General features: G+C 40.5%; 1 protein-coding gene across 1 annotated transcript in view; it reads right to left on the minus strand.

The window, feature by feature from the left end:
• Positions 1-17,114: 17,114 nt before the first annotated feature.
• The window catches only part of SPRY3 (sprouty RTK signaling antagonist 3), a 118,305-nt gene continuing 111,682 nt past the window's right edge, over positions 17,115-23,737 (minus strand). Inside the window, exons 2-3 of the mRNA XM_055563416.1 lie at positions 23,506-23,680; positions 17,115-18,084 (exon numbers count right to left, since the gene is read on the minus strand). Coding sequence (XP_055419391.1) covers positions 17,115-17,981 — 867 coding nt within the window. The 5' untranslated portion in view covers positions 17,982-18,084; positions 23,506-23,680. The remainder of the gene's footprint in view (positions 18,085-23,505; positions 23,681-23,737) is intronic.

Consider the following 23,737-nt stretch of genomic DNA (forward strand, 5'->3'; position numbering starts at 1 on the left):
AAAAAAAAAAAAAGTAGCAGGAGAGAAGGCCAGAGTTCCTGAGCACACCCAACTGAAAGTACTGTTACCATTTCAAACAAACATGAAGAAGATACTGGGAAACAGAAGAAAGATAAGTTCTCTCTCTACAATTTTAGGAGTAAGAAAACATTCCTGAGTTCTTATCCTCTAGAAAGATGAATATCTGAACAAAGCTCACTTTCAACAACTCCAAACTATCTAACTCACCTGGATCAAATGGCACCTGTGCCTGGGGACAAATGAAGCTTTTGATACTATAATAATTATAGGAAAAACAATTGGTGCTGCATGGTTTCGCCCCCTCCACAAAATGAGCTAAGCAAGTGCCAAGAGACTAATATCTAAGAGCTCTAATGGTATATGTAAAATAGATAGCTAATAGGAATTTGCTGTATGTCTCAAGGAACTCAAACAGGGGCTCTGTATCAATCTAGAGGGGTGGGATGGGGAGGGAGATGGGAGGCAGGTTCCAGAGGGAGGCTGATTCATGTTGAGGTTTGATAGAAAACAACAAAATTCTGTAAAGCAATTTTCCTTCACTTAAAAAATAAATTTTAAAAAGAGCTCTAATGGTATGGATCTTCACTGATATATAGATTCAGAAGGCCAAATATGTAATAATTTTAGTTCCAAACAGAGAAGATAAAACACATGAAAAATGAAGAAATTAATCAAACAATAAAGGAACAATCCTTGGGCTGAGAGAAACAGGCTGCATATAAAATGCAGTAGTTAAATGTAAGTGAGTGATATAGACTGACTAGGGATGGATAACATAACTTAAGGACTCTTCAAACAGAAGATCTATATTTCTAGGGAAACTCTAATGTTTAGAACTAAAAGTATTACATTATCTATGAAAATCAGAGTTATGGATAGCAAAGGAGTGAGGCCGGAGATGTAAACATGTTCTAAAGATCTTATCTGGGAAAGAATGCATTTAGAAGAGGGAGAAAAGTGAAACTATTTCAGATAAACAAGAAAATACTGTAAATAAAAATATTGGAGGAGGAGTGAATTCTAAGAGGGAAAAAAGAAAAGTCATGTTTTCAAATAATAGTGGGGACATATGTGTCTGAAAGTTGAGGGCAACCATTAATGAAATGGTAAAGCATATTACAGCTCACAAATTAACAAAAGGAAAACTGAACAGCTTGATCAAAACTTGGAAAAATGAAAATAGGGAACAATAATGTAAAATGAATAATATTTTTATTAAATAATGTGTATTAAATAACATAAGAAATTAAATCATGTGTATGAAACACAAAATGCTGATGATATCAATACCTCTTTAAAAGAGAGATGCTATAAAATTGGCAAAAAGTAATTTAAGCATATGTTGTCTGCAAGAAAGAAGTAAAATAAAAATAAATTGCAAATAGGAGGCTGTATGCACTTATCCATTCAACAAATGATTTATGGAATGCCTACTATGGGCCAGGCATGGTTCCAATTACTGGGGACACATCACAAATTAAAACAAAATTTCTGCTTGCATTCTCATAGGTGATGTAGGCAACAAACAAATGCATATTGTATTAGCTGGTGGTGAGTGCTAAGAAGAAAATTAGAGCAGGGTAAAGGGACAGAATGATAGAGTGAGAGTTTGAGGGAATGCTTCATTGATAACATTCCACAGAAACCCAAAGAACATAAGCAAAACATGTAGGTACCAGGGAGGGAGAGTGTTCAAGGTAGTAGGTACATCAAATACAAAGCACCCAGATCATGGCCAATTTTGAGAAGAGATATGACATTATTTGACTTATCTAATAGCTTAACAGAATCATTCTGGCCATTCTGGGAGATAGACTACGGGGAGTACCATGATAGAAACAGGAAGGTCTGTTAGGGGGCTATTAAAATAATACAAATGAGAGATAATGTGAGAGCTTGGATAGGGTAGTGGCAGTGGAGGAAGCAAAAAATGGTTGGGTTTTATATATAATTTGAGTTCTATAATCAAAAGAAATTCTTGATAGATTAGATGTACAGTGTTTGAGAAAGAAAAGAGTCAAGGATGGACTGAACAACTAGAAAAATAGAACTGTCACTTACCTAAATGGAAAACATTGGGAAGAAGGTTTGATAGGAAGAAATGAAGGCTTTGGTTTTAAACATGTAATGCTTCAGATATCCATTAAACATCCAAGTGAATATGGCAATTGGCTGCTTACATCTGGAGTTGAGGAGAGACTTACATGCTGGATAAATAAAGTTTGGAGATGTCAAGATGTAAATTTCATTTAAAGTAATGGGACTGGATAAAATCACCTAGGGTGCAAGTATAGAAAAAAGTGTCTGAGGTCTAGATGCTAACCTTAATTTTTTTTAATACAAATTTATTTATTTTAATTGGAGGTTAATTACTTAACAATATTGTATTGGTTTTGCCATACATCACATGAATCCGCCACAGGTATACATGTGTTCCCCATCCCGAACCCCCGTCCCTCCTCCCTCCCCATACCATCCCTCTGGGTCATCCCAGTGCACCAGCCCTAAGCAACCAGTATCATGCATCGAACTTGGACTTTAATTTTGAAATTGTCTTTCCACCATAAACAGTTTTAACTTTTTATGTCCACCTTTTTAAAGGTGGACAAAATATATGCAATGACAGTTTCCAGACATTAGAAATCAGGAGCAAAGGATTGTGATGCCTGAGGGAAGGGGAAAAAATGAGATGGACCCTATGATTGTTGAGTGCTTGGAGACAGCCTCTGGACCATGGTGCTGAAAGAAGAATCCCAAGCACAGCACATCAGTCTTTCTGAGTTAAGACAGAGAATTGAGTTTGAGGATACTGGGATGCTAAGAATATGAGGGCTGGAGAATTGGAGAGCAGAGAACTTGTTAGAAAGAGATCCCTAGAAATCTTCACAGGGATCTTAATGAATCTTTGGCTGAATATTAATCCAGGCATGTATAGGGTGAAACACCATAAAGCAAATTCAATAAAAACTACCTAGAGCACACACAAAGCTGAGAGCTATTTGAGTTGAGTTCTGTAGCTCTCAGCTTTGTGTGAGCTCTGGGTAGTTGCTACTGATTTTGCTTTATGGCATTTCATCCTATATGTGCATAGACATACCAATCTGAATGCAGAGTTCTAAAGAATAGCAAGGAGAGATAAGAAAACCTTAAGTGAAAAATGCAAATAAATAGAGGGAAACAATAGAAAGGTAAAGACTAGAAATCTCTTCAAGAAAATTAGAGATACCAAGGGAATATTTCATGCAACTATGGGCACAATAAAGGACAGAAACATTAGGACCTAACGGAAGCAGAAGATACAAAAAAGAGGTGGCAAGAATACACAGAGGAACTATACAAAAAGGTCTTAATGACCAGTTAACCACGATGGTGTGAGCACTCACCTAGAGCCAGACATCCTGGAGTGTGAAGTCAAGTGGGCCTTAGGAAACATCACTACAAACAAACCTAGTTGAGGTGATGGAATTTCATCTGAGCTATTTCCAATCCTAAAAGATGATACTGTTAAAGTGCTGCACTCAATATGCCAGCAAACTTAGAAAACTCAGCAGTGGCCACAGGACTGCAAAAGGTCTTTTTTCATTTCAATTGCAAAGAAGGGCAATGCCAAGGAACATTCAAACTACCGCACAATTGCACATATTTCACATGCTAGCAAGGTAATGCTCAAAAATCTTCACACTAGGCTGCAATACTATGTGAACCCAGAACTTCCAGATGTGCAAATTGGATTTAGAAAAGGCAGAAGAACCAGAGATCAAATTGCCAACATCTGTTGGATCATAGAAAAAGCATGGGAACTCCAGAAAAAAACATTTTCTTCTGCTTCATTGACTAGGCTCAAGTCTTTGATTGTGTGGATCACAACAAACTGTGGAAAATTCTTAAAGAGATGGGAATACCAGACCACCTTACCTGCCTCCTGAGAAGTCTGTACGCAGGTTAAGAAGCAACAGTTAGAACCAGATAGGGAACAATGAACTGGTTCAAAACTGGGAAAGGAGTACAACAAGGCTGTATATTGTCACCCTGCTTATTTAACTTATATGCAGAGTACATCATGCAAAATGCCAGGCTGGAGGAAGCTCAAGCAAGAATCAAAATTGCCAGGAGAAATATCAATAACTTCAGATATGCAGATTACACTACCCTAATGGCAGAAAGTGAAGGTGAAAGAGGAGAGTGAAAAAGCTAACTTAAAACTCAACATTCATAAGACTGTTCTATACATCAGTGTCTCTTTTGCTGTCTCGTACACAGGGTTATTGTTACCATCTTTCTAAATTTTGTGGCAGATTCATTTTGATATTTGGCAAATCTAATACAGTTATGTAAAGTTTAAAAATAAAATAAAATTAAAAAAAAAAAAACTCAACATTCAAAAAACGAAGATCATGGCATCCAGTCTCATCACTTAATGGCAAATAGGTGGGTAAAAAATGGAAACAGTGACAGACTTTACTTTCTTGGGCTCCAAAATCACTGTACATGGTGACTGCAGCTATGGACTTAAAAGAAGAAAAGCTATGATGAACCTAGAAAGTGTATTAAAATCAGACATATCACTTTGCCAACCAAGGTCCGTCTAGTCAAAGCTATGGTTTTTCCAGTAGTCAAGTATGGATGTGAGAGTTGGACCCTAAAGAAGGCTGAGTGCCGAAGACTTGATGCTTTTGAACTGTGGTGCTGGAGAGGACTCTTGGGAGTCCCTTGGACTGCAAGGATATCAAACCAGCCAATCCTAAAGGAAATCAGTCCTGAATATTCATTGGGAGGACTGATGCTGAAGCTGAAACTCCAATACTTTGACCACCTGATGTGAAACTCCAATACTTTGGCCACTGACTCATTTGAAAAGACCCTGATGCTGGGAAAGATTGAAAGTGGGAGGGGAAGGGCGTGACAGAGGATAAGATGGTTGGATGGCATCACCGACTCAATGGACATGAGTCTGAGTAAGTTCTGGGAGTTGGTGATGAACAGGGAAGCCTGGCGTGCTGCAGTCCATGGGGTCACAAAGAGTCAGACATGACTGAGCGAGTGAACTGAACTGAACTCAACAGCAAAACACCCCCAATAATGGCAGAGAATCTGAATAGACATTTCTCAAAAGAAGACACACTAATTGCCAACAAGTATATGAAAAGTTAGTTAGCATCACTAACAATCACGGAAATGTAAATCAAAACCACAGTAAAATATCAGCTCATATCTGTTAGAATGCCTAATATCAAAATCACAAAAGATACCAAGTGTTGGCAAGGATGTATGGGAATGGGAACACTTGTGTACTGTGGGAAGGAATATATTAGCAGAGCCATTATGGAAAACAGTATGGAGGTTCTTCAAAAAATTAAATGTAGAACTACCATGTGATCCAGCAATTCCACTATTGGGTATTTATCCAAAGGAGATGAAATCACTAACTCAAAATGTATATAAATGATATTTAAATTCAGGAGAGTAGATGAGATCACCAAGAGAGTGTATGTAGATGAGATGAGGACTAAGAACTGAAATAATAGGCACTCTAATATTCAGTTCAGGGAGATGAGGAAGAACTATTAAAGACCTTGTAGAAGGAGAGATCAATGAGGTAAGACCCCAACCCTAATTCTTGAATTGATGGTCCATCACATTTTGGTTCATTCTTCTCAGTCCCCCTCTCTTGTTTCCTGAATCACCTCCCAAATAAACAAGCTACATGCAAGTCCTTGCCTTAGGTTCTACTGGGATTTTTTTTGGGGGGGTAAGGGGGTGAGGGAGCTAAGTTAGAGGGCATGATCAGGTAGGATAAATGCTGCTGATTGGGTAAGATGAAGACTGAGAATTGATCATTGGACTTAGGGAGGTAGAACCCCTGGTCATGACATGGACAAGAGCTACTTCAATGGAAGTTCAAAAGTCTAGCTGGAGTGGGTTCAAGAGGGAATACTTCTATTTTCTCAATGATACGTAGACAAGGTCATAGGCTTAGTGGAGAAGGAAATGATAACCCACTCCAGTATTCTTGCCTGGAGAATACCATGAACAGAGTAGCCTGGTAGGCTATAGTTCATGGGATCACACAAAGTCGGACATGACTGAGAGACTGAGAACACACACACACACACACACACACACACACACACACACACACAGACTAGGAGTGGAGGTATGGAAGAGGTGGAGGTATTGGAGGTATGATGAAAGAGAATTGTGAAGTAGTCTTTTTAAAGAGTTGGAAAATAAACTGAAGAGAGAAATAAAGTCGAAATGCCTGGCAGTACTGAGGGCCCACTTCAAATTTGTGATTTTGTGTTTTTCTCCAAATACATTCATCTATTTAGGAAAAAATATGGAACAGGCTGTTATATTTAGCCAAGATTCAGATTTTGCTAGGCTAGGGGTGTGCTAGGGGGAGAGAGGGTCAAGGGAATTGTTGTGATGGACCAGGGAATGTAAGTTTGGCAAAAATGACTTCAGGCAGGTGATGGCAAATTTAAAAATTGCGGGAGGGCTCAATTTTTTGTGTGTGTGGTGCTTGAGGATATGAGAGAAGGGCCAACACTAAAATTACTCTGATCTTTTTTTATGCAATGTTTTTTATCAAAATTAGCTAATTAGATATACCATTATGTATTATATACAAGTCATGTCAAGGTAAGTTCTCAGAATCTAAGAGGACACTATTAAATATTCTGAGACACAAGTATTAACTGAGACTGTCCTGGGCAAATTGAGACATAGTATGACTCTACTCAGGGCTTCCCTGGTAGCTCAGCTGGTAAAGAATCTACCTACAATGCAAGAGATCCCAGTTCGATCCCTGGGTTGGGAAGATCTCCTGGAGGAGGGCATAGCAACTCTCACCAGTATTCTTGCATGGAGAATCCCCATGGACAGAGGAGCCTGATGAGCTGCAGTCAATAGGGTTACAAAGAGTCGGACATGACTGAGCGACTAAGCACAGCACAGCACATGACTCTACTCATATAGTCATTGTTATACAGTAATAACCAATACAATATTGTAAAGTAAAAAAAATTAAAAATAAACAAATAAAAAGAAGCAGATTTTAGTAGTTAAGAGCACAGAGTTTTTCAGTCATGGCTCCTCAGTTTGAAACCAAGCACATGTCTGACTATAAATCTTTTGGTTGAAACTCATCAGGGCTGGCTCCTCCATCCCATACTATCGTGTGGGCTATTACATTTGTCTTCTGATTCTAAATTCAGTGTTGCTTCTGGACTTCAGGTTATAGTCTAACATTTTCTGCAGTAATTACCCCTTTTCACCTTCTCAGGTCCAATATCTCCATTATGTTTATTTGAACTTCTGTTGAAATAGATTTCAATGTCCTTACAACTAAATGTGACCCTTCCTTATGAGTAAACAGTCTCATTCTGTACACATGCTATTTTATGCAGCTCATCTTAGGCTCTTGTGTTAATTGTTATAAGGCAAAGTACAAGCATTTTATTGGCAGTGTAGTTATTAGAAGGAGCTTTTTTGATTATATTTTCCAGGAAATTATAGACTCCTGAAACATGACCTTTAACAATTCAGTTTTTCCTGATTGAATGTAGCTCATTGCCTCTTAATTACCTGAAAGGTAAGCCCTGCTTGAGGTAGGTCTGGATTATAAGTGTCCATTACTATACTTTTAAGTCTCTTCAGTTCAGTTCAGTTCAGTTGCTCAGGCATGTCCGACTCTTTGCGACCCCATGAATCGCAGCATGCCAGGCCTCCCTGTCCATCACCAACTCCTGGAGTTCACTCAAACTCACATCCATCGAGTCAGTGATGCCATCCAGCCATCTCATCCTCTGGCGTCCCCTTTTCCTCCTGCCCCTAATCCCTCCCAGCATCAGAGTCTTTTCCAATGAGTCAACTCTTCCTTCCTACTAATTCTATGTCTCTCTACCTACTCTCTTGAAAGAGGCATTTCAAGATGAAATGAAGATGTATTTACTAAATAGGTTTTTAAATTTGTCTTGCAATGTGACACATAGAAACATTTGATCATGATTTGTTTTTAATTTATTAGCATGGCTCAAGTAAGGATAAAGATTGTTAAATAATGGAGAAGGGAATGGCGACTCACTCCAGTATTCTTGCCTGGAGAATTCCATGAACAGAGGAACCTGGTGGGTTACAGTTCATGCGGTCGCAGAGTTGGACACGACTGAGCAACTTACACTTTTTAAATATATTTTTGCATTTTAAAATAACTTTCAAATTAACTCTTAAAAGTCATTGGCAAAAATGATGAATTAAGAATATATATTATACTTTCATAATAAGGAAGATACAAGAAATTCATTTTATAAGTGGTACAGAATTCCATTTTTACCAAATAAACAAGTAGCCAGAAGTATGACTGCTAATAGGAGAATAGAAGTGGCCCCATCTGGAATTTCCCAGTATCTGGAATGGACAGGACAGGAATGGGTCTGGATACTCTGTTCTGGGGCCTGGAGGTCAGGAAATACGTTCCTTGTGGTTATAGATCATTCTGGGGATACTACATTCCCGAATAATATACTTCCTCAAATCAGAAAGCCACTTCCCTCCTTTCTGGCTCCTATAGCAGTAGCTCTTCCTAATGGGTAGCCCTCCCTCCTGGCTTTTCATACATACTGCCTTTAAGAAGAGGTGTCCTTTTTTTGAGCCCCTTTCCTTCAACCTTTGACAAACCTCAGGAATGGGACCTACAAGTCCCATGGAAGTGGAAGTGTTAGTCCCTCAGTCATGTCCGACTCTTTGTGACCCCATGGACTGTAGCCCGCCACGCTCCTCTGTCCATGGAATTCTCCAGGCAAGAATACTGGAATGGGTTGCCATTCCCTTCTCCAGGGGATCTTCCCCACCCAGGGATCGAACCCGGGTTGCCTGCATTGCAGGCAGTTTCTTTACCATCTGAGCCACCAGGGAAGCTGATTCAATCCTAAGGCTAATTCAATCCTAAGGTCAAATTGTAACAGACCAAGTTTAAGAAGTCTGGATGTTTCATTGATTTTGTATTTCTTTAATCCCTATCGCAGTGAGGTAGAGAAATAAAAGAATGACCTGTGTCCTCAATTGCTGATTTCTTTGATTGTCACTGAGACCAAGTTTACTTTAAAGGTACACAAAATCTGCACAAGTGTTCAGTCTTCATACATGTTATGTAAGCAGGCAGAGTACCCAAGTGATTGATGGATTAAAATTTTTTTCAACTTTCATTATGTTGTTTTAGACAGCCTCACATATGTGTTGTACATAGTGAAAAGGTTGGCTTAAAACTCAACACTCAGAAAACTAAGATCATGCCATCTGGTCCCATCACTTCATGGCAAATAGATGGGGAAACAATGGAAACAGTGAGACTTTATTTTGGCGGGGGCTCCAAAATCACTGCCGGAGAAGGCAATGGCACCGCACTTCAGTACTCTTGGCCTGGAAAATCCCATGGACGGAGGAGCCTGGTAGGCTGCAGTCCATGGGGGTCACTAAGAGTTGGACATGACTGGGTGACTTCACTTTCACTTTAACTTTCATGTGTTGGAGAAGGAAATGGCAACCCACTCCAGTGTTCTTGCCTAGAGAATTCCAGGGATGGGGCCGCCTGGTGGGCTGCCGTCTATGTGGTCACACAGAGTCTGACACGACTGAAGCAACTTAGTAGCAGGAGCAGCAGCAGCAAAATCACTGCAGATGGTGACTGCAGCCTTGAAATTAAAAGGTGCTTGCTTCTTGGAAGAAAAACTATGACCAACCTAGGCAGCATATTAAAAAGCAAAGACAGTACTTTGCCAACAAATGTCCGTCTAGTCAAAGCTATGGTTTTTCCAGTAGTCATGTATGGATTGTGAGAGTTGGACCATAAAGAAAGCTGAGTGCTGAAGAACTGATGCTTTTGAACTGTGATGTTGGAAAAGACTCTTGAGAGTCCCTTGGGCTGCAAGGAGATCAAACCAGTCAATCCTAAAGAAAATCAGTCCTGAATATTCATTGGAAGGATTGATGCTGAAGCTGAAACTCCAATATTCTGGCCTCCTGATGCAAAGAGCTGACTCATTAGAAAAGACTCTGATGCTGGGCAAGATTGAAGGCAGGAGGAGAAGGGGATGACAGAGGATGAGATGGTTGGATGGCATCATCGACTCGATGGACATGAGTTTGAATGCTCCAGGAGTTGGTGATGGGCAGGGAGGCCTGGTGTGCTGCACTTCATGGGGTCACAAAGAGTCGGACACGACTGAGCAACTGAACTGAACTGATAACATTCCTCTGCATTTGGGCATAACCTTGTATATTAAAATGTGCTTCTTTCGTGGTTCTCATGAAAAGCTCTAGGCATTAGTATCTTCATTTTGAAGTGAAATGAAAGTTGCTCAGCCATGTCCAACTTTTTGTGACCCCATGGACTATACAGTCTGGAATTCTCCAGGCCAGAATACAGTGGGTAGCCTTTCCCTTCTCCAGGGGATCTTCCCAACCCAGATATTGAACCCAGGTCTCCTGCAACACAGATTCTTTACCAACTGAGATATCAGGGAAGCCCTATCTTCATTTTACAGATGAGGAAACCAAAGATCCAGAGACTGTACAGGGTAGAGAAAGACCAAAACCCTGGCCTATGAATCAGCAGACCTGGATTCTCATATTCCTGACTTTGTCCCTGTGTGTTTATGAACGAGTTGTTTCCCCTCTCTGAACTTCAGTATCTGAATTTATCAAACGAGATGATTGAGCTTTCTCAACTCTGTTTGCATATTATAAACAAGTGGAAGCTTTTAAAAAATCCATTCCTCAACCTCACCTCCAAAGATCCTGATTTAATTGGTTTCAGAGTACTGTAATTTCCATATCACTAAGAAGCCAATCCAGGTAAAGCCACAAATTCAGTTTGGTATTTCTCTATAAAGGAGAGAAACACTGTCATTTAGTATAAGATTCAAATACTATGGGGACATGTCCTGTAACGGAGTTTGAAAGGCTGAGAGTTTTACTGTGCATACCCTAGCTCTGAACTCTATCCATCTCTCTCTCTCTCTCTCTCTCTCTCTCTCTCACACACACACACACACAAAATCATTCCAGTGAAAGTAGTTTGAAAAAAATAATACTGATTTAAGTCAAGGACAAAGAGTAGTTTAAGTATACAGCCGAGCCAAGATGTTAGTAAAATGGAGTTTTGGGGTGACAGAAATAACTAATTATAGAACTTTTTTCTTTCACATGTTTTTTTCTTAGCCTTTGTTTTTCTTTCTGAACCTATATATAGTATTCACACAACTTTTTTTACTCTTTTCCCTTCAATATAGCTTATGTATTAATATGGGCCTGGAAACTTCTCCTTATTGGAGGCCTTAACCCCCATTGGAAGGGGACTCTTTAAAAATTTTAGAGTAAAATTTAGCCAACTAATCTTTGATATTACAAAAATTAATATTCCTTTTGTTTTAGAATTTCTTTTTGTCATCAGAATGGTAGTACTTTGAAGGCTAAGATTTAAAGTGTGGACCTAGGAGAATAAGGCCAAGGGAATTCTTCAGTCCCCCTTAGTTGATGCCTTAGGATGCATGTATGGCTGATCTCATCTTATCACAACAGAACATAAGTGACTTGAGCTTAAAGCCCTGTATTAATAAATCTATGGTGTTCACCTGAAGGATTATTTCTGGTTTCTTTCCTTAGCAACCTGCAACAGCAGTGTTGGTTGGTTTTTCAAGGACTTGGGGATTTCCCAATCCTTGTCATCTGTGTCTTTTATTATCAGAAACATGACCATTATCTAATACAGTCAAAAGGATTGCCTTAATAGTTGGACAATGACAACTTGTGTGTCATGATTACCATCTTTTTTCCAAGGGACTGGCCAGCAAATACATGTGGAAACAACATATATAACTTTGAAATGACAGCAAGGTCCCTAAACAGTGAGTAGTGTCTCTCACAAGATGTCTTTCCTTGAAAGCTATGTGTCTCCTTCATTCTGGCCTTTGAAAGCAGTAACACTGGTTTAAGGATCAAGATAAGGATATGGGCCTGGATTGTTACTCCTCATTTCCATGTAGAAAGAAGCCCTTAGAAGCTAGTTAGAGAATTTTAGGTTTAGGAATGCAAATTTAATATGTTTCTCAGCACAATAAAGCTTTACGTGCTTTAAAGATTATAGGTTATCTCCAATTCATTTTCAATGAATGTGATTAAAGATGTAAGGGAAAAGCAGCAGCCTAGTGTACCAGTTTCGGAGAAGGCAATGGCATCCCACTTCAGTACTCTTGCTTGGAAAATCCCATGGATGGAGGAGCCTACCAGGCTGCAGTCCATGGGGTCGCGAAGAGTTGGACACGACTGAGAGACTTCACTTTCACTTTTCACTTTCATGCATTGGAGAAGGAAATGGCAACCCACTCCAGTGTTCTTGCCTGGAGAATCCTAGGGACGAGGGAGCCTGGTGAGCTGCCGTCTATGGGCTTGCACAGAGTCGGACATGACTGAAGTGACTTAGCAGCAGCAGCAGCAGTGTACCAGTTTAAGTTCATATGTCTCCCTTTATACACACACTTCCGTTGCTATAGTGGAGCCACAATGCTCCCCCATTGCTGCTAAGGCTGAAAATGCCAAAATTCATGCTTGGGCACCCACACATGCATTACCCAAAAGAACAGGGGAGTTAGTATTCCACAGGGAAGGTATTTGACTAATAAGATGGGAGATAGGAGGTGAATTCTTCTCTCTTCCTCACCTAGACGGGCTGAGATACAGTATGGCCTATCATAAGAGATTGAGAAATTAGCTTGTCATGAAACAGATTGCTCTCCTTCCCTCCTGACCTATTTTTCCTTACTTCTACTTCCTTAGGATTTCATGTAAGCTTTTGCTTCAAGCTCTATTTTCTAAGAAACTCAGACCAGAGCATCCAGAAACTAGGAAGTCTGGAATTAAGTCATAATTTCACCCTAATTTGTAACCATGTGACTTTATGCAGGTTACTTTCTTTCTTTTTGTATCTTCTCCTCTAGCTATAAAATGTTGATATTGGAGTAGAACTTCTTTAAGGGTCTTTCCAACTCTGAAATAAAGCCAAGGTACATAATGTCTGTGTGAAGTAGGTGATGGGAAAAGGTGGTATACTGACCAATGAACATCAGTGGATTACTTATATGTGAATCAGGAGAATGCACTTAATATAATCAGTGAGCTTGAATGTTAACAGCTCCAACCAATCTTAAGTTCCAAACATAGATTTAGTTCTACTTTCTGCAGAAAGGAATTGAATTAATTTCCTGGGTCTTTAAAGAGAAGGCCAAATAAACTCTTACCCTCTTGAGCAAAGTAAAAACACTTCCCTACTGGCTCCATATCATAAGCTGATTGAGAAATGGTAACTGGCTGCAAACCAAACATGTTTTCAAAGCGGGAGGTGGAGATCTGTAATGGCTCCATTTTGGGAAGCAAGATAGCTAATATATGATGTCTATAACTATTGCTTCACTCCTAACATAGGAGCATGTGTGTTTCAACTCTTAGGGTGCAGGTGGACTGAAGTTAGGGAAAGAACCATTCACCATTTGAGGTTTATTATACCACGAAGGTTTATACTATGCTCCAAACTTCTATACCTGACTCTGGAGCATTGACTTTGGAGTCAGACAGCCTAGGTTCACATCTTAGTTTCAGCATTTACAAGCTTTGTTACCTTTGGTAAGTCATTTAACCCCTCTGTACTTCAGTTTCTCATTTGTAAAATAGCAACCATAATACTACATACATTGTAGAGTTGTCTTGAGGATTAAATGAGCTAAATAGGCAATGTGCTTGAAATAGTGCTTAGCACAGAGTAAGCACTATGCAAATGTTCACTATATTTATTTTAGCTATTGTGATGATGAAAGATGGGCTAGAACCAAAAAAAAAAAAAAAAAAAAAAGGCTCTTGGCTAAAGCCATATGAAATGTATCAAGGGACCAATATGTGGAAAGCAGTAGATTTAGGGGATAATAGATGATTTAACTGCAAAAAAATGCTAAGCAGGAAACACCCTCTAAATATTCCTGTTTATACAGTACATGACACAAAGTATAAAAATAATGAAAACAGAGCCTCTCTGTAGGATTTAGAGTTCTTTCGTATATATTTTAAATATACATGTGATACATTAAAATATATAGAGTTGTGTGAATATATATTTACATATGTATATGTAAATATATGTATATATATATATCACTGAAGGGCTACATATGCACACTCACTCACATGTCCGTGTGCATGCCCCAACAGGACCCATCTATACGTAAACCAGATGCAGTCCATATCAGGCCAACTTGGACGCAAATGAAAGCCCTAATTCAGCAGACTGCAGATTGCAACTACATTTGAATAATCCTCCAGTTCCTTCTACCAAGTGTAAGGCCATTTAGAAATACACTGAGAAGAGCTCCTCTGGGTGTATGGCAAAGCCCAGGGCCCCTCTGGCAGTGCACAATTTGCCTGAGTAAGGACTGCAGGATTGAGATATCAAGGAGCTAGCTATCAAGGAGGAGGGACTTGTGTTATGTTGGACCCTGAAACTAATAAGCAAACATCAATAGAATAACTTTAGCTCCAAGAACAAAGCACTAGTGTCATAGAATCCTTATATATCTCAGCTTTAAGCAAATTTCAGGCAGAAGCGAAGAGAAGTGTGTGTTGCTATTCATCACCATCCAGTGTGACCCAGAGAACTGGGCCCAGCTTTTAGGTGTGGATAAGTTCAAAGGTCAATCAGGCAGACTTGGAAGATAAAAAGAAGTTACTTAAAATGGAAGGACTTGAAAGCAACAGAAGAGGTGGTTTGGGTTTAAAAATGTTCCAAGAAGCCAAACCTTGTATATGGCACCATTTGCAGCAATATCATTAACATTATTAATAATCATCAATAACATATTTATATATACAAAAATAGAGCAAAGCAATTCTATAAGAGGAGGTGAAAGTGAAGGTGAGGGTCTCTGCAGCTCAAATGTCAGTACACTTCAGGAAGATTCAGAACCAACGAAGACTGAGTGGCACGTATTTCTACAGTATATAGCCAAGAAGGGAACATCAAAGTGTTCCCTTTTCCTTCCCCCTGTGTAGGACTATACATTTCTCCCCACCTTTCCACGCTGTAATACATATCCATGCACACTTTAAAAGAGATGATGATATAGAGAGTCTGGAAGTCTTAAACTAAGTTGGAGCACCTTGGTTTCAAGCAAGTGCCCTTCATCTTTGAATTCCTTAGTGAATTTTGGATTCACTGACAGAGGGAAACTGTTATCTAATTCTTGTCTTTTAACAGCAGTCCTTAAGAGCCTGCCATCACCACTGCAGCCTTTTCCCATTGAAGGCGAATCATAGCACAGGCTCTTAGTATTTTTTTTTTTTTAACAGAAGTCAGTTCTCTGCATTATACATCTTTCATCTCAGTTTTTCCACTGTTGCTGAAATTTAGGTTCTCAGGCAACTGCCATTGCAGACAAAGCCAACAGCAAGCACAGTGTGTGCAGCAAAGGGTAGGTGCAATGGTGAAGATACAGCTTAATTAGGGCTTCCTTAAGCTTTTCTTTTCCACACTTGAGCTTCTGTAAGATGACAGAGCCAAAGGTGATGTCCACTGGGGGAAGCCTTGACAACTGAAATGGAGTTAGCTACCCACTATGCCCCACATACAGACCACCACACCAGGTTAGCATGATTCCTGAAGACTGAATGGGTATGGCTTTCTGTCATTGTTAATAGAGTCCTAGGAGAAATTTTCCATGACTTAATGTGGTGCAGTGTAGAGAATATTGAACCAGGAGTCAGAAGGCCTGTATTCCAGGCCCAACTCTATGAACTCTGTGTGCGACCTCGGGCAAATCTCTTCCTATTTCTAGGCCTCAGTTTTCCCATCTGTAAAATAAGGGCATTGAACTAGATTAACAGTTAAGATTCCTCCCAGCTCTGAAGTTTTATGACTTTTTATGTCCATTATTAAGGCCTGAGCCATGCAGTCTCAGGGCAGTTAGCTTCTACGAGAGAACAGACCTCTGTAATATCCTTTGCTTTGTTCATTTAGCTATAAAGCACGTCTGCCTTTGGCACTTGGGTCAGACATACAAAGTTATGAGCATCCTGGTTTACTATCCTACTCAGCATGCTAGTGGAATCTGGTAATTATTGGGAAAGGGAGTAAAACTTCAACTCATTAAACCTGGAAATAGAAGCTAAGTTTGCCTCATATGCTCATAAACTGGTGAGTGTGGTTATGAGTGCACACACACTATTGCTAGTGATCAGTTCATTACAGTAATCAATTTCACTTAATAAAAATTAGTAAATAGTATAACATAACAAAGTTTGGTGTCAAAGGAAACACCTATGGAAAAAAAAAACAGCACTTCTTGACGTGTTAGAGAAACAGGCAAGAGAAGACATAAAACTGATGGAACACAATAGAAATACCTGCAGAGAAAGGATTAGTCAGAGAGAGAAGGAAGGAAGGAGAAGGTAGGGAGAGAAAAAAAAAGAGAGGAAAGTTAGAAGTAGAGAGGGCGAGAATGAAGTGGAAAGGAGTACAAAACAGAGTTAACACAAGAAGGGGAGGAAATGAGAGAGAGAAAAGACAAACAAGAGAAGGGCAGTAAACAGGGAGAAGGGGTCAGATTCCCTGGAATATTGAACACTGTTCCACATGGACCTGTGAAAACCATCTAACAGGAAAGCTTCCAAAGGCACTGTGGAAAGCAGAGTGATGCTCAGAGCCTGCATCGAGAGGTATCATGTTGGGGAGCCCCTAAACCTCCACATTGCTGGCTCTGTCAGCCCTCAGTGTCCAAATCCTCATGCTTCTACATCACCTGAATTGGCCATGACAGCCATAAAGGCTGAGATGGTAGGGTATAAAAAGATTTAAGGGGAGTGGGATAGATACTGTGAGAAAGAACAAGGCATCCTGCGCCAGGATGTACTTGACCATTCCCCTGACACTGCAGGAACAAAACTGGTGAGCCCTAATTTTGGCTACTTTCCTCCTCATCCCCTTCTTCAAAGATGAGGCCTATGCTTTACTGACAGGGGCTAGGAGAAAGCTCTGGATCCCCTTGGTAGGAAGGTCATACAGACTTTTCCTGGGCCTTGGGGAAGGGCGCACTACCAGAAGAGATTTTTCTGCACACAGTGTTGGTGTGCCTCTTACAACGGCAGCCTGGTCGCCTGAGACTATCATAGCCCTGCTGGCACAGATGGAGGCATCCACGGGTAGGCAGGTAGCAGCACAGGCAGGGTAAGAAGAGGGAGATGAGGCTCATGGCTGCCCAGCGGACGAAGCAAGAGCCAGGCCCACAGGAGCAAGGCTCATCGGCGCAGTTGTCTTCATCGTCAGTGGAACAGTGGTAGAAGAGGCCCTTAACACAGCAGAGACAAGTGCCATAATCTAAGAGGCTCTCAGCAGAGCAAAGGCAACGCTGGTTGCATAGCCAGCAAGCGGGGAGAGGGCGAGCTGCTGTACAGAGGACACACTTGCAGCGCCCACACTCCTCACAGATGAAGAGGTGCTCACTGGGGTGCACGGCAGAGTGCTCAGCTTCTCCTTTCAGAGCACCATCAGCCTTTGGGTGGGCTCCGGTTCCAGGCTGGGTTCGGATGATGGACTGGCCTGAAGGTGAGGGCGTAATGCTGGCCAAGAGCCTTTGATCAGAGGCAGTGGTACTATGGGACATTGAGCTGGCAATGCTAGACTGGCTCAAATGCTGAGGCAAGGGCTGCAACTGATGGCACTGGCTGAGACTGCGGGGCAGAGCAGTGGGCATGGTAGCCAGGGACCAATCAGATTTGTGGGTTTGCACGATAAGGGAAGGACTGGAGAGGGCCTGTTTACAGGGAACTGGAGGACGGTCCACATAATCATTGCTAGCATGAGTAGAGCGCAGCTGTTCAATGGGCAGAATTTGTTGGAAATCATCTGTCACTGCAGCATCCATTTTGCCTCGATTCTTGAGTTGTGAGTGGTTTTGGGTCAGGCTGGCACTTATGGTGATAAAGAGCCCTTATAGTTACATGGGTCTTAGGGCACATCAGAAAATCCTAGGAGAGAAAGAATAAAAACAATAAATAAGAACACATAGGCATGAGTACCTTGCAGGAAACCAACAAAGCTCAAGCCCCTGTCCCCAGCACTACCTTAAATCACTTTAGTCTTTATGTTACTCCCTGATTCTGTAATTGACCTCATCTATTTTTTTTTACAGGCATGTCTGGTCTTCTCATTCAGACTATAAAGCACATTGGGAGCAAAGATCTGATTGTGGATTCCTTTTGTATTTCATCATATTACTAGAGTCATAGGAGCAGTTAGCTCATTCAGATGTTTCCTAACTGAAAAATCTAGGCCTTGAGCATCAAAATTCTAATAAAACTATCAAATGCAAAGGTCACATTTTGAGATTTTATAGAAAAACCGAAATGAATTTTTTGGCCAACCCAATATATATATATATACATCAAAGCTTTCTTTTCAATGAAATTTATAAGCATAAATAAACAAATGATAAAGGACACTGTGATTCAATGAATATAGGCAAGCAAGCAAGACCCAATAATATTAATAGCAGAGATATGGCAAAGACACAGAGGGCAGAAAATAGACTATCTATAGAATAATGGGGAAAAAGTCTTCCTAAGAATATAAAAAAATCCAAGACTAATCATCTTGCAGTTCTCCTCACTTCATAAGCTGCTTTAATTTATTGAGGAAGTAATTCTTTTAAATGGCAGCATGACTCCAGAATCAAACTTTTGTATACGCAGGAGTAACCCTAGTGATGGGGAGCCATAAAAGAAGAGACCTGAATTAATTCAAATATCACCTGTAATTGTTCTTATTACGACCCTAAGTCAAGTCTATACTGATGGGATTTATTAGGCAGAATCTGCTTGGACTGCTTTTCTCTATCTTTACCTTATATAATAAACTGGCTTTCTTAAAGAACAGCAATGCTTTTATACAAAATTTAACCTAAGCTGAATATCTGGAAAATATATTCTCTCCTGATTCGATTGAGCCTGGTACTGATAATGATGACCATGAGGAAAATACTGTTCCAACCATAGATTATTGTTTTGCACCATCTGGAAGACTGAACAGCCTAAAAAGGAAACCTAAACAAAAATCTAAGACTCATCTTGGAGACATTAGGACCTAGGAAACACTAGCATGAATAAAGTATATATTTGAAATCCATCAGATTTCAGCACTCCTCAAAAGAGATCAATTACTCACACTACTATATGGGATGGAAAGCTTGAATGAGTAATAGAAAGGAACAAGTGACAGAGGATAGTGCTTGATTAGGTTTCCATAAGCAAGCAAGCATGACACTGAAATGTGCCCAAAGCTCAATAGCAAGGAAAAAAAAAGATGTAACTCATATAGGACTCAGTGGCTAATAATACAATCGGATTCATTGCCTTTTGAGGTTATATCCCAAAGCAAACCTATTTAGTTGAATTTGCATCTGCTCATTTTTTAAAAAGAAGATTTAGTTTGGTTAAAAATAACTTTTCTGCCACATCACATCAAAAAACCAGTCTGACTATAATTTCATTTTTTAGCTACTTGTTTCAGTGTTACTCAATACAGCATAAGAAAATGAAGATAAACACTATGGAGATTCTAAGACTCAAATATGCAACCTTTGTCAAATCACTTACTTCTTTTGGGCCTCAGTTCCACTATCTATATAATTATAGGGGTGGCCTAGGTGATTTTGAAGGACTCTGCCCCACTATGGTCTGTAATTATATAACTATACAATTTGACAAAAGAATTCTCTTCATACCTTCTACATCTTCAGCCCTTGAGGGTAAACTGGGCAACATGCCCTTGTTTACCAGGGCATTCAAAAGCAAAATGGGTTGGACTCACAGCCCCCCTGAAGTCTTACACCTCTACCTTTGCTGTACTTTCGTTAAGACTCACAGTCCCAGCATTAGAAAGGAATAGGTAGTTTTCATTTGAACACCCAAATAAACAAAGACACAGTGTTCAGCCAGCTTGCAGAGTGTGTGGATCTAAGAGTCTTGGATTGGGAAGAGTCTTTTGACAACTGTATAAGAAATAAATGTATTCCCCATTGATGAGATAAATAATGTGTGGGGCCTTTCAAGCCCTTTACACTGTATAAAGAATAATGCATACGCTGGATGCATTTTAGAGTCACTGATTTCCCAAAGGAAACTAGATTTGAACATACTGGAAATTCCAAGGATCAATAACTCAAAGGAAAGCATTCAAGGTCTTAACATTACAGGAGATAATCATATGGGATTCCAAGGATGTTACTAGATATCTCAGAGATTTGCCCAGAAGGTTGGAAGCTAAGCTTGGAGGAATTTAGGTCATAATAGAAATGACTCAGAACCATGAGGGGATTCTATCTTGGCAGCAAAAGAGTATACGGTGTTTAGGTTAAGAGAGTGTATTTGGATATTGATTAGACTGCTACAAGACTGGAGAGTTCAGATACTTGGTTGGGTGATTAAAGGAAGCTTTGGGCATCAGTCTGGGATGATGAACTACTACTGTCTTGCTTCCAGATAAGGGGATTGACAAGATGAACTCAGACGGTTTCTTCCTGCTCTATAAAATCTTTCTGAGAATGAAGAGTGGAAGATCTGCAATATGGTGGGCAGTAGGACCTGGGTAAAATCAGGGTATTGAGGAGGATAAACCAGTATTGCATGACAATAAATTGTTTGCCATTCCGGATGTGCTGAATCCGATCTGGCTAACAGGATGAACTGAAATAGATACTGGAGGGGAAGGTAAGTGGGGGCGGGGTGGAGTGGAGAAACAAATAGACAGGAGGACTGCTGCAGCCCACAGATTAGATGAAAAACTACTACTACTGCCTGCATGTTTAGGATTCAGAAACCCACTCATTAAAGGGCCATTCATTGTGAGCAGCAACAGTGAAGCAACGGACTGTGTTGCAGGTCAATTCCATATTCTATGAAGTGAGAGAGAGAATATACATATCACATATTATGAAGTAGGAGCCAAGGTGATTACAAGTCTTGGCTGCACATGGATGGGATCTAGTGATTTCTGTCACGTAGTGCCTCTGCAGTAATGAATGATGCATTGTAAACCCACTCCCATCTCGGTCCCTCTGGCCAGGTGCTCATAGCTTTCTCAACAGTGTTTCTGTAGCCCTGAAATTTGCTATGTTCAACCTAAACAGAAATGTCTTTTCTTATGCGAACGTGGGTACTCGAAAGCTAAATTCATTCAAGAAATGCTGTTTGTTAATGAAAGAAAAAATGTATTTTCTCCCTGGAACTGAAAAGCTGCCATGTTGAGACTAAAGTTGCAAACTTTCCTAGTTAAAGCTCTTCTATGCTAACCCCTTTAAGAGGCTTTTGATTTGGGTGATAAATCCTTTCTGATATGGTATGACTCAAGCTCAATTTCAAGGAAGAAGGGAGAAGAGAAGGCTGGCTCCTGTTTTCTCCTGTTCCTATGGGTTCAATGCTGTTTTGTACCTTACTGTGTAACGGCTCTGGGGTGTGTTGCTTTTTTTTTTCCTGTGCTCTGCTGTTATATACACTCGTTCTCAGAATAACCGAAAGCAAACACAGGGGGGATTTCTGCTATGGCTTTCTGTGTTTTCTTAGTTCTACTGTTCCAAAGTCTGCTCTCTCAAAATCCCTCTCTGTGCAAAAGCATTTGCATCTCTATCAAAGCACTCCCCCCTGACAAATACCAAGTTGTATATAGTTTACATTACTAACCTCTCAGCCACTGAGTGGGCCTCCCTCCTACCACATACATCTTGTTGGAGCTGCCAGGTTCTCACCACATTTAACTCTTAACTTGTCACTTTGCTACCCTAGTCCTATTCATTACCTTCAGTTTCATTAAGACACACAGCAGTTTATTTCCAACCAGAGAGTCTTGCAGTTGTAAGAGCTTGCCTTTTTAAAGATGGGGTGTTTTAGTGTAGTGATATTACAAGGAAAACTTGTAATATCAAGTGAATTCACAGACTTCTAATCCTGAAGAAAATGCTAGTTCTTCATTTAAGAAGTAGGAATCTTTCTTTAAGCCCCAAATTCTTTTATAAGAGACAGGAAACTGAGTTCTGGGTGACTGTGGGCAAGTGACTTCTGTTCCAGGCCTGTTTCTTCATCTGCAAAATGAGGAGGGGTATTAAAGGAAGGTTTGAAAAGTCCTTTCTTGTCCTTATGCTCTAAATTTTTATGCTGGGTTTGCTGGTTGTATTCCTCTGCCTCAGAAGTCTTTCATGAAGAATTAGTGCCCTTTCCCTCAGGTTCTTTACTTCCCCACTAACTCAACTTCTCAACTCTGACTCCAAGTCACCCAGATCACTCACTAACTAGATTGTTTCTCAGCTAGAGAGACCTAAAACAGAACACAAACAAAAGGCCAAAATGGATAGAATGGTACACCAAAGTCTTAGAAATTTTTATTTAGACGTTTAGGGAACAGGATTAATACTTCTTTGGGGATAAAAAGCTAGCCTGTGCCTTACCTGTATGTATGTATGCAGCTGACTTGTTGGGAACATGATTTAATACCTGGTATAGCCAAATTATATTACAGTGACGCTTTAATGCACCCAGAAAAGCAACAATAGTTTGCATTTCAAGATAGATTTTCCATTTAAGAGTTCAAGGTCTGTTTTCCATTTATCAAACATGGGTTTGCAGCATACTGAGGCTAGTGGCAGTGATCATTAGACAAATGGAAAGGAGTGTGCACCACGGCCCTAGGTCCTATCGAACGTCTACTGGCTAACCAGATATGCTGACAGATTCTCACTGTGGACAAAATTTCCATATGCCACACAGAGACATGTGCACATACACCCCGGCCTGGATCCAAAGGTTTCTAAATCCTTGTTCTGACTCAATGTAAGTAGGGGGTTATGCCGTGTCAGCTTGCGCCATTTCTACCCAGAGCAAGGTGATGTGATGAAATCTGAGCGATGCACAGCCCAGACTTGTGAGCCAATCGGAGACTAGCCCTGCACTGACAGGATGCCCGCTGGGCAGCCAGACTGGCCTCAGCACGGGTTCCCCCTACGTTCTCAGCTTGGGTGGTTAGGCTGCGCTACCCAGGGCTTAGGCAAGCCCCACAATTCACCTTAAGGTCAACAGCCTAGAAATTCCATTGACATCGGGGCTGTAGGAAGAGTGATTTCGAAGTTCCCTTTCGATTTAGCCATGTCTAACATGGATAGTTTTCTGCAAGGGGCTGTTTCATTGAAATCTCTGTTGAACGGTTTTCATTTTATTTCACCCATGCGCTTGAGCTTGTGCGCGTGCACAGACACGCTCGCTCGCTCTCTCTCTCTCACACACACACACACACACACACATACACAGAGAGACACACACATGCACGATGACGGGAATGAATGGCAATCTGTGCATTGCATAGAAAGGATTCTGAGGTCTTGAGGAGCTCATCGCTCAGCTTACCTTGAAGCAAGGTCTGAGCCATGCTGAGAGAAGCCGAACTCATGGTCCATCTGGCTCAAAGGACCTCTTCTTCTCCCGAGTCTTTAGGTTTCTCCACCTCTTTTCGGAAAGTCTGAATGAAAACTCCTTCCCTGGCAGTGGAGCCAGAAACAGAGATAGTTCTGTCTCGGGCTTTCTGACACAGCACAGAAAAGGGAAAGGGAGGAAGGGGAAAAGAGAGAGAGACGGTGGT

This window comes from Bubalus kerabau, chromosome X (genome assembly GCF_029407905.1).
Source record: "Bubalus kerabau isolate K-KA32 ecotype Philippines breed swamp buffalo chromosome X, PCC_UOA_SB_1v2, whole genome shotgun sequence".
In the NCBI taxonomy this organism is placed as follows: domain Eukaryota; kingdom Metazoa; phylum Chordata; class Mammalia; order Artiodactyla; family Bovidae; genus Bubalus; species Bubalus kerabau.